The sequence below is a fragment of the Zea mays genome, chromosome 9 (assembly GCF_902167145.1).
Source record: "Zea mays cultivar B73 chromosome 9, Zm-B73-REFERENCE-NAM-5.0, whole genome shotgun sequence".
Lineage (NCBI taxonomy): Eukaryota > Viridiplantae > Streptophyta > Magnoliopsida > Poales > Poaceae > Zea > Zea mays.
Genome location: NC_050104.1, coordinates 19,308,651 through 19,320,769, shown reverse-complemented (window position 1 = coordinate 19,320,769; position 12,119 = coordinate 19,308,651). Strand labels below are relative to the sequence as shown.

At 43.4% G+C, this 12,119-nt stretch overlaps 1 protein-coding gene across 1 annotated transcript; it reads right to left on the bottom strand.

Annotated features, from left to right (window-relative positions):
* Nucleotides 1-320: 320 nt before the first annotated feature.
* Nucleotides 321-10,910, bottom strand: LOC541669 (starch synthase I). The gene is given in 15 exon segments (NM_001111422.1): nucleotides 321-858; nucleotides 2,226-2,265; nucleotides 2,433-2,485; nucleotides 2,567-2,675; nucleotides 2,765-2,889; nucleotides 4,434-4,523; nucleotides 4,603-4,665; nucleotides 4,777-4,868; nucleotides 4,968-5,049; nucleotides 5,145-5,318; nucleotides 5,410-5,491; nucleotides 7,961-8,085; nucleotides 8,169-8,246; nucleotides 8,904-9,259; nucleotides 10,562-10,910. Coding segments are annotated over 15 exon segments (1,923 nt in total). The 5' UTR covers nucleotides 10,857-10,910; the 3' UTR covers nucleotides 321-699.
* Between the last annotated feature and the right edge of the window lie 1,209 nt (nucleotides 10,911-12,119).

Here is a 12,119-nt window from a genome sequence, read left to right as displayed (position 1 = left end):
GTAACAAAATAATTGAGAATAACCGAAATTGTAACGAAATATGACTGAAACTGCCAAAGGAATGCTAACAAACTGACTGGAACTGTCGCCCTAACAGAGTCAATACGCACGAATTCAATAAACCGATTAATCAGGATCCGTTCTGCGATCTGGTAGGCCGGTTCCACCGGTCCAGTCGGCTGTTGCGGATTAATTGTTTGTTGATGATTAATTGTTCGGTTGGACCAAAGGTCCAGGTGATGCACTCCTGTCAAAATGCACCATCAGCAGTGGCCATCTCTGGTAAACGGGCAAGAATGCGAAGTGTCCACTTCAGTTAATAAAAACGAGGCATGATTTTCTAATGAGTCATTATGTTATCAGCCCTAACGAGCAAAGGACAACAACACAGGTAATAATCTTAAGGTAAACAGTGAGTGGCACAGCAGAAACTGACTCCAGCTTGTTCCATATGAATCACGGCGAGGCTGCCTGCGTGACTGCTTCCAGCTCCCCTTCCTATCCTTCAAAACTGTCGTTCGGCTGGATTCCTCACTGCATCCGGTCCATCGAGGCAAGGCAGCCAAAGCAGACATTGGAGCAATGGAGCCAATAGCCGGTCTGCCTTCCATGTAATGTACAGGGGTTTTCTTTCATCATTCAGCTTACTATAGGATGATGAACTGATGATCTTCAAGGAACCACCACTTTGGTCCTTTTTTACATGACATAGGGTCGATCGATGAAGGCCCACTGGAAGATTTGTTCGTATTGTTCAGCGGCATGGTCCCACGTGAAGTCTTTTGACATGCCTCGCTTCATTAGCCCTTCCCAGGAGGACTTGTGTTCCCTGTATGTAGATATTGCAGTTCGCAATGTCTGCAAAAGAAGGGTCAACATTCAATTGTGAAATGTTCTGCCCCATATAATACAGTAGAATAGCGGTTTAGTTTTACTGTTACTGTGTAAAAAATATCACTGCAATCTGGTAAACAGTGAACGAACTGATCCTGAAACCACCTGTGCATAAACTCCCTATACTACTCTTCCATTGTTTCATACTCCCTCCGTTTCTTTTTAGTTGTCGCTGGATAGTTCAATTTTGCACTATCCAACGACAACTAAAACGAAACGGAGGAAGTAAAAAACTTCTAGCTTCTGTAACTGATACTCCCTACAAAATACAGGGTAATGATTCCCTCGGTTATTCCTTAACCCTCAACCACGTGAGAACTGCTAGCACTGGTCTGTCCTTTTGGTCAAAATTTGTAAAATTTGACTTTCCCTTGTCAAGATACTCCTATCAATCATGGATGGAGGTATATTAATTGCTGTTCAGTTTTATGTTGTCGGAAATACTCCAGAGTGGATGGAGTAATTTCCAGGCTTGGCTCAATAAGATATTGGCCAAGGTAAAAAGCAGAACTAATCAGTACTCCATTTTAAAAATATATGACATTTAGGACAGGCTAATTAGTTTGAACTCAATAGGTTCTCCCAAACGTCATATTTATAAAAGGAGGGAGTAATCACTTGTGCTAAGAAAATAAACAAAAAGAAAACAAGAGCAGAGCTATATTTTCACATCATAAGCACATGCCGAACATGTAAATTCATATCCTGCACCTGACACAAGTCAGTCTAGAACCAGGGGTGAATTTTCCATATATGCTTCAGGCTTCCATTTCCCACTAATTTCAACATGCCATAGATCAATTGATGGCAGGTGCGGGTAGCCAGGTATACATACACCCATCACCCAGGTTTTGAGTCCTCCTTGATTCAAATTTGGTTGCCTGTTTCTTATCTGGGTTTGAGTCCTCCTTGACTCAAATTTGGTTGCTTATTTAGTATTGTTTACAACATCACCTAGGCCTTGTTCAATGGAGCTTATAGCAGCTTCTACTGCTCCCACAAGCACCAAATGACATAACTCCCCCAAGAGCCCAACTCCTACAATCTGCTACTGCCAAAAGTTCAGTTTGTGATGAAGGTCACAGGCAAGAGGATTTTTTTTAGATTATTTTTAAATAAATTCCCATATACCAACACAATATCACAATAAAACTCATTTTCCCATAAAACCAGAACCAATTGCACGCTTTTTATTAGAATTGGCTAGACAGTTTGTTAGCACAAAGTGAGTTCACAATGTTTCATCCATAAATTATAAGGGTCATTGTAATCACATACTATGACCAAGATCCTAAGTTTCTAACAGAAATTCAAGTTTGATGGAAACTTACCCACAACATGTTTTCTGTGGTTAGGGGTGCGAATGCCCACCTGCAAAATAAGTGTGCAATAAAACTCAATCAAGAGTTCACTGATGAATGGTGCAAACTGGTGCGATCATTGTAAGCATTCAATTGATTCCAGAATCCAGAGGGGGAGAGGGGGGGGGGGGGGGGGGGGGGAAGGAACTGCAAGTGCTTAAATGAAGCTGTGCTTACCCTGTACCCTGCTCTCCATTCTCACCGAAAGGGTTGAAGTTCTCCACGGTATCCTATTCAAAAAACAAAATAGGTGAAAAACATTCTACCTTGGTACTGATATAACAAGGCATATTATAGGATGGTTGCCTTACTCTAAGGCCCCCAGTTGCATGGACAACAGGAACTGTGCCATACTGCATAGCATATAGCTGATTGAGACCACAAGGTTCGAATCTGGATGGCATTAACAATATATCGCAGCTGCACAGAAAAGGAGAGATCAATACTCCAAGTATAAAATATACTTATAAGATGCCAAATGAGTTCTTAACAACTGGTTGTTCGCATACCCGGCAGTTATTCGGTGGGAAACTGGAACACTAAATCCAACCCATCCACGAAATTTATCCTTGAAGATCGACTCTGTAGATCTCATCCAATCTTCAAGCTCTGGGTCACCAGATCCAAGCATGACCTATGTTAAAATAAGAAGAAAGGTCAAAACACGTTAGTGTTATGAATAGACGCACAAACCAGTTCAACCAAAAAGCTTATGCTGTTAGAGAAAATTAGGCAATCCATTTATACACTTCAACATCCCCATTCACGTGTAGCTAGAGAGGAAGGCAAACACGAAAATAAAGGGGCGGATGCACAAATAAAGCTATGCCAGGATTCGAACTCGAGATCTCTGACTCTCATACATGTTATGAATAGACGCACTAACCAATTCAACCCAAAAGCTTAAGCTATTAGGATAAGATAGACAATCCACTTATAAACTTCAACAATTAGTTGTAGGCTTAAAGAGAATAACTCAACTGCTAAATCCACCCTGACCCATGCCATCAACCTTCAATTGGAAGTAAAAGCGAATACTTATGAGAAGGATAAGGGAATGGCTCAAGTTCTCCAGCCCACATCTACCGGTGAGCTAATGTTTAAAACAATTTCTGCATTTTGAGTGGTGTGTGCGCATCCAAGAATACAAGAAGATGTTATTCAGTATTCTGGAAAGGAGAATGTTGGAGGCCAAAGGGAACCACAGTGCCACTTATTCATACAAGTTCCTTAAGCAAGTAAATATTAGCACAATTAGTAAATAAACTGATATGCATCCGAAAAAAAAGAGCAAATTCCATCAATGGTCCACAAATTTCTCCTGTGTTCTTGTCTTCATCCATAGTCTCAAATTGCATATTCGGCACCTTAAACTTTTGTCACGGTTTTCAGGTAGGACAAAACAGGTTAAAATCTGTGGGTCAAATCTGCATATATATTGCTTCCGTCCGTTCCAAATTATAGTTCACCTTTCTACAACTTTGACCAAGTTTTTAGAAAAATATATTAACACCTGTTCCAATAAATGCACTATGAAAATATTTGATATCATAGATTTTAGTGCAATTTTCTAATAACTTGGTCAATGTTAAGAGAAGTTTGACTTAGGATAAAACCAAAGTGAATTATAATTTGGAATGGAGGAAGAAGTATTTACTTGTTGAATACATCACAAATATTGTTTAGTCACATTAAGGAATTCCCTGAACCACATCTCGTATCTGTAATGTGCTGTACTTGTACTATACTATCCTGAATATATCTGCATGCTTTGTCAAGCCCTGATAGAGGCAATATGTGTCACAAGCAGAGTTACATCTAGGAGGTGCATGGCAGATGAGATGATAAAAGTGCATAGATGAGAAAACTATGTTGATATATTGATCTACCAGTACTAGCCTTCTGACCCTACTTTGAGTTAGAGGTGTTGCCAAAGAAGGCTGCTAAGTGGTAACTAAGTCAACCTGGACTGAAAGTACACACCCTCTTCTGAACCTTGAAATGTTGCTCAGTAGCTAACACAGCTCAGAATCCTGGTTGATTCCTAAAGATAAGAAACCTGTCTTCACAGCTGCTGGTGCACCTCACCAGTTCAACTGTTCTCCTGAACAGTTTCCCCCACATGATGGTTTTAACACACTTTCCAGCTTATAATAATGAAAAAGAATCAAAACTTACAAATTGAACATCTTCCCGCATGAGATCTGGTATGATAAGTTGAATGAGATCAATGCCTTTCTGATAATCCAATCTTCCAATAAAGCCAATCTGTAAATCAAGTTAATAAATTGATCCATACTATTTCTTCTAAATAAAAAGAATCATGTCTAAAGCACCAATATCTAACCAGAGGAACATCAGGCCTTATAGGTAAACCCAGCTCCTTCTGCAATGCACCTTTACATTTGGCCTAAACCAACAATATAAGAATGATAAGTGAAAAAAATGAGAAACACATATTAAACATTGGAGGAAACCATACTAATGGGTATACATATGCTTTAGAGAACTGTCAGCCCACCTTTCCAGAGAGGTCATCAACAGAATAATGACAGGGGATACATTTGTCTGTGGCAGGGTTCCAATCATTAATGTCAATTCCATTTACAATTCCTGCAGTAGAGGCATATTTTGAATTGACTTTTATCACCCGACTCAGTTGTTTCCTTGAAGTAGTTGAAGAATAGGACAGACTAAAATGAATATGGATACCGTTTAATACACTCTTTCTGGAGCTTAAGAGCTCATTGAGGCCCTGTCCACCTTCAGCAGTTGTGACCTCCCATGAATAACCCTAGAAATTAAACAAAAAATGAAGAGTAAAGACAAGCAACACCTATATTCAAGGGAGAATAGCTTTTAAAAAAGAAACATGGCATGTAATATCACCTTACTGACAGTCACGATTCGATCTGCTGTCACAACTGCACCTTTCAAAAAATTAACTGCCTCACCCTTGTCAAGGGCATGCCTCCTCGCCCATTCAGGGAATACCCACTCCAGAGCTCCATACCATTCAGGTGGCAACCCAAGGTCAGGATATGTGCTTGCAGGCTCTACACCCTACCACAATGAGATAACATATGTTTGAATACACAGATACACTGTGCTGCCAAGCTATAGGTATAGACCACACAAAATCATAAGCTCAAACCTGATGTGCTAAATTATGTATTACAAGAATGCTGCGGGAGTCTTTATAAACACCATATGGTCTATATTTTGCAGCAAGAAGGCTGAAACAAACAAAATCAAGGTTAGGATGAAACTGATTACATAATGAAAAGTAATTTAGCATTGGGAAGCCAAAGGAAGTAAACAACAAAAAGGAAAACGTCAGAAAATAAAGAGTACTACCTCCGTTCTCGAATATTTGTCGCCCGCTAGTTCATTTTTGAACTAAAACGTGACAAATAAAAAAGAACGGAGGGAGTACATGTCTAAAATTGCACTTCAATTCGAAGTGAAACAGCTAACTGACAGCAAGAAGCAAAACATGTGAAACATGTCAAGAGAGAGAAATATTATCTGAACTGGTAAATCGTATTCATGACAAACGATAAGATGAAGCTCATTAGTCCATTAATTGTACTAATGTTCCGAATCCGTAAGACACCTACATCATGCCTGCTTGACCATCATACTTATGTACTAACTGTCAAAAGTTAAGTACAAGCACAACATGCACAGCCACAAAGACCATGGCAGCAAGGGACAAGTCTAAGAACAGGCCAATGATGCAGGACTATACCTTTACTAAAGCAGCATAGTAGAACTACTTAACATTTGTTAAAACAGTAAAACAGGGAAGAGAATGAAATCTACAGTGATCACAATGTTGATTTCTTCGAAGAACATACATTATGAGAGAAATAACACAAGATTGCATTGCAAAATGGAATGAGTCCACAGCAGTAATTGTTGTGCGAAATAAGTATCCTTACATCTATGACAGATAAAAGGTTAGAAGTAAAACCATGTCAACACCCAGAACATGGGAAATACCATCTGTAGTAATACCAACTTACCAAGGAACACTCTTGGAGTGATAAATTCAAGTTAAAGGAGAACTCAAATAACATATCTGAACTACAAAGTGCTGTTTGAGATACAGAAACAAAGATATGTGTTTGGCAAAGCTAGTCCAGAAACACTGAGTACGAATAAGGATAGTTTTCAGGATTCAAGACATGCACAACATTTTTTAAACGTAATGGCAGGAGCTTTGCCTTTCAATTAAGAAGAATAGAATTGACCCAGTTTTAAGGAAAACCGGGCCCAAAATCTACACAGAGTGCACAAACCACCCAGGCAACGACAACCTACACCCAAAATCCGACACAAGACCGACTCCAAAAGACGGTACGAGCAGCTCCAACTCCAAAAGACGGGCCGCACATGACCAAAGGAACTCGACGACGCCTACACCCAAAATCCGACACAGGAGGAAGACCGCGGTGCGCCGTCGTTGCCAAGCCTCAACACCTCACGCGAGGCAGCTCCGATTCTTCACCAACGAGCTTAATCCTCCGTCCCACCTCCGGTATTTGCCCAACATATGAAACAATCTAGCTCCTGAAGAAGGGGGGTTTTGCCTCAAGTCATCATTGTCGAGCTACGTCAGGGGATGTAGCAGCTTCGACTTCACGTTATAAAACCCCACCTCCACCCGCATACCAGACACCGAGAAGCGAAAGCAACAACCGAAGGCAACATCGAGGCCGAGACGAACTTCAATAGCGACACATTCAGGAAGGGAGTGACGTCTGGGATGCCACCATCACTTGTCCGAGATGAATCAGACTTTAATCTATGGAAGACAGTGCTGGGGAATACAGCGCCCTCAACAGGGGAAGCGACGGCCACAGACGTCATCGTCGCGAAGGCTTTCGCCCAAGATGTCCCCAACACATCGTTAGGCCAGGACGACAGGACCCTAGGTCAAAGAATGCAACCTTCATCATCGCCACTGCCCTGGCATCCCACACAAAACCCTCCAGAGAGGCATCTGCCGCCGCAGCCACAAAGCTACGTCGGCCACCACCCTCTCCGGCTGGGCACACTGAACCGGGCAAAACCTTGCCGCGTGTGTCACACAGTCGTGCGCCAGAGCCAATGCCGGCTAACGCCGTCGGGCTTGGCACCCGCGGGCACCGGCAGTGGCGACGGAGACGTGCACAACATGAAGCATTGTAAGGAAGTTCAAAGGTATTCTAGCTTGTTGCATGGCAACAATGTGATGCAAGACTACTACTGACTACTGAGCTCTTCTGTTCATTGGGTATGTTTGGTGATGTGCCAGTCTTTATCAGGACAACATAAAGGACAAGGTTTTATTGAATAAATCAGTTTCTAGAAACTAACAGATTGCCATTTCACATCACTCACGTGCATGCTTTAATGCAACATGTGTTCCTGTTTTAAAATAAAAGGATGGTTCAGAGTATGTGCTGATGGACTAAAAACTAGAATCACAAGAATAAGTTGACTAAGTGTTAAAGAACTGATAAGCTCCTTGGAATTACCAACTGTAATGTTTTCTTAGATTCCATAAATATATACGCAGATGAAGTTGAGCATACATGAAAAAGTATCAAAGAATGAACATACATGAAAACAAATCAAAGAATATTAAAATAATGTGGTATGCACTTGCAAAATAAAAGTAGGCATGTAGGATTCAGATGAGTAAATCCACAACATACACTGGCACTAGACTGGCATGCCAATCATTGACAACAAACATGCAATTCTGTCCATAAATATATCCTCCCAATTCAAGGACCAAAGGAGCCTCACATGCAGCATAGCAAAGGAGTGTGTATCTGAACTGCAAAATATATAGCATTCAATCAATTTTTTGACAGAACTTAAACTGATCAAATAGGAGCTTTAACATAACAAGCTTCTTACCTGATTATCACCAAAAGCACCAAACTTATCTCCATATAAATTTCCAGGTCTGTGATATGAGGGATGATCAACAAACACCTAAACAATTGACATAAAACCAAAAGATAAATAGAATACAAATAATAATTCTGCAATCACTGGTTATATGAGAAAAAAAGAACATTACATATGTCAAATAGACACTCCTACAAAAAGCAGAAATCAATGAATATGATCTGTAAATGCAAAACAAGCTTTTGGAAGTTTTCTCATGCCTTGTACATATAATTGTTTGTTTTATCATCTAGTGTCATCTTTGACCACTACCATTCTTGCAAATGCAAATGTGCAACTATAGATGCATAAAACTTTAGCACCAGACACAAGTGTGCTACTTTCGTCGATACATCATATCAAATATTTATCTTCATTTTAATCTGGAAAATACTATATTCTGTTTGAGATGCTAAAGACTACTGGGCAAACAACATGGAAGTACAGAAGTAACATCAGAAGATATAAAACTTTAGCACCAGACACAAGTGTGCTACTTTCGTCGATACATCATATCAAATATTTATCTTCATTTTAATCTGGAAAATACTATATTCTGTTTGAGATGCTAAAGACTACTGGGCAAACAACATGGAAGTACAGAAGTAACATCAGAAGATATACATGTCAAGAAGCACATGGGGCTAAATGGTAGGCAGATATTAATTTTGATCACAAACAATAAGGTGATTGGGTACCTACCCAGTCAACTGAATCTCTATACTCATGGAAGAAGGTAACTTCATGTTCACCGCCAAAGCATGGAATCCGAATGTGTTTTTCTGTGTAAAATGCATTTGCATAATTCTTATCGGAGGTACCATTTAAATATCTGGGCATTACAACCATCACACGGTGACCACGAGCAGCAAGAGCAACTGGCAATGAACCACAAACATCTCCTAGACCCCCAGACTTTGCATAAGGAGAAGCTTCGCCAGTTACAAAGACAATGTTTTGTGTTACTTTAGCTCGAGCTTGCTCCTTTCCAACCACAATCTCAGAATCTTGCTCACTTGCCACAACTACTGTGTTATCGATGGAACCTTCAGCAATCCCTGTATGTGAAATGAAGGATTAAAAAATGTGTCAAGGTCAGAGTAAGAGAAGATATAATTCTAGCTTCATCATGGAAAATAACTCTAGCAGCGATAAGAATGGTGCAACCAACATTCTGTTCTCAGCTAAAGACAAATTCAGGTTGCCAGATGCCCACTAGTTTCCTAAAAATGTATGGTCAGAAACAAATAAAACAAAGTAGAGCTGTGGTCCAAAGATGAGAGCAAGGTAGACCAACAAAATATCAATAAATACCACACAAGTAGCCAAAAGAAAGATACTAAACTAAGACTGCTAGTGTCCATTGGATGGCAAAGGTGCAAAGCACCAGATGGTACCATGGGACTGACAGTGACAAGGTGCATATGGCCCTTCACGAGAAAATGGAACAGGGAAGATTCTGGTAATCTAAGGATACTAAAACAAATTCTCAGCTCATTTGTAACTAAACCAGCAGCTAATGGCATTGGACACCATTTATATGCACTGCAAAAGCTCCATCTAGTTTCTATCACTGACAAAACCGGAGCATTCCACTTCTTCGGTCTCATAAAATGGAGCTAGGTGGTTACTTTTAGTGCCAGTGAAGTCGGCTTAACACACGGACTGATATGATACCCCAAATTTCTGATATGACATTCCGTGGAGCAGAGGCGAAGCTACATGTACTTATCGGGGTCCTATAGAACTTGGCAAATCCTATATAAATGTATTGTTAACTAATGTATTTAGATGATGATCAGTGGAGCTGACCCCGATAACTTGCCCCTGCCGTGGAGTACAACTACTTGCAACGGGGGGTTACAATCACACCACCAAGGCAAGTAAGAGACGCACTCTCAATTTTCCCCTACTTCCGAAGACGTATGTGTCACCTGGGTGAGAGTTGAGTTAGCCCCATTCATCTTCCTACAAAATATCTACTACAGCATATGCTACTGCTACTAGTATGTCTACTCCAGATCCAACCACGTGCACGCCTCCCAAAACCTCAGCGGTGCACTGCCATCATACCGAGGGGTACACGCCACCCTGAACCCCATCGGCTCCTGATCCAATACAGACACCTCGAAATTGCCACGGGTGTGCCCAAATGCGGGTTTCGAGTATTTTACACGCTATTACTAATCATGTGTGATTAGTACTAACATGGATCAATTCAACATACATTAACCCTTCAAAAGTTTACCCTACTTGTCAAACGCATTTCGTGCTGAACCAACCGACCAGGAAAACACCTAAAAACCAGAAGGAAAGGAATGCACAGCACGGTGCAGGATTTGGCTGAGGCAGTTAGTTACCTTCAGGTTCGAGACCGAGGACCCCCAGGCCGGCGTCGGGCACGGGCGGCGGCGTCGATGCCGGCTCACCCGTGGGCTCGGCCGGCGGCGCGAGGAAGCCGGGCACGAGCGGGGGCGCCAGCAGCGCGGGTGGCAGCGGGCGCGGCGCGGGGCCCTCCCTGCTCAGCTCCGCGACGCACCGGCGGCGCAGCACGCGCTGGAGCCGCCGCGGGCGCGCCCGGTCGCCGACGGCGGCCGGCCAGGCGGCCCGCGCGAGGAGGAGGCACGCGGCGCCCACGGCCGAGGGCGTCGCCATTGCGGAGAGGGAGAGCAGACAGGAGCGCGGGGGGCGGGGGCCGTGGATCGCGCGGGGAGGAAGTGAGGGGAGCGAGCGAGCGAGGCTGCGGGGGTGCGTCCCGTGTCTTCTACTACGACGGTGGGGTGCCGCCTCGGGCGCGCTTCGCGGGTGGCGTAGGAAGTGATGGGAGGCGAGGAGGAGCTTCTGGTTTGTTTGATTTTTGATTAGAGCACACAGCAAAAACGGATCCGGGGTCTCGTATCGTAGTGGAGGGGAGTGGACAGGTGGGGTGCTGCCAGGCTGCCAACCACACAGAACGGAACGGGCGAGCGTGCACGGGAAGCTCTGCGGGGTTCGCCGCGAGCGAGCGAACGGACGGACGAGGTCGAAGCGCTTTCAGTGGCAGCGTGGCGTGGGGAAGATTCTGCGGTGCGGCGGCTGGCTGCCGGATTGCTCGTGAGCGGGTGTCGTCCTCGGAGCGGAGACGTTCTGCTTACGTGTCTTTCGGGAAAACGCTGCATGTGCTTCCTCTGTCTCCCTCGTTTTGGTCCTACGTGGCTACACAATGCAGTTTTCGTCGTGGACGTGGTAGGAGGAGCGTGTGAACCATGGGTGTTTCGCTGTTTGGTGTTAGTGTGCATCTTTCAAATCGCAAGCTGGGTGCCAGTAGCTCGTATTGCTCAGTCGGCACTCGGCACCGCAGGCAGTGTAGCGTGACTTGCAATTCGTCGAACACCTCGTGACATGCATGGTCGAGCAATAGCCTGAACGTCTGTCTCTCCTCGAGCAACTCCCTATGCATCTCCACGATCCCGCCTCTCGCTGCAGCGTGGACGACTCGACTCATTATCTCAGTGTACAGAACATGGAGCTACTACGCCTTGCGCTGCCTTGGCCGTTCCGGCAAGTCGTGGCGTGGTTGAGCAGTAGAGTGAACACGTCCACGCTCCCGCACATGGCTGCCGTGTAGAACATGTCTACGATACCTTAATTGCCCTCACCGAACGTGATCAGCAAGTCCCTCTCCAACAGCTCCCACACAAACGCCGCAACCTAGGTGTGTGGCCATTTCTCACCATCATCTGAACCCTGCTATTTCGGACCCTATTCTAGCAAAAATGAATAAGAGGCTTGACCCATGAAAGGGTAAGTATCTGTCCTCTGGGGAGAGGCTGATATTGACTAACTCCAGTCTGAGTAGCCTCCCGATGTATAACATGAGCTTCTATCTTCTTTCGAAAGAGGCACACCAGAAAATGAACTCTATCAGAGCAAACTTCT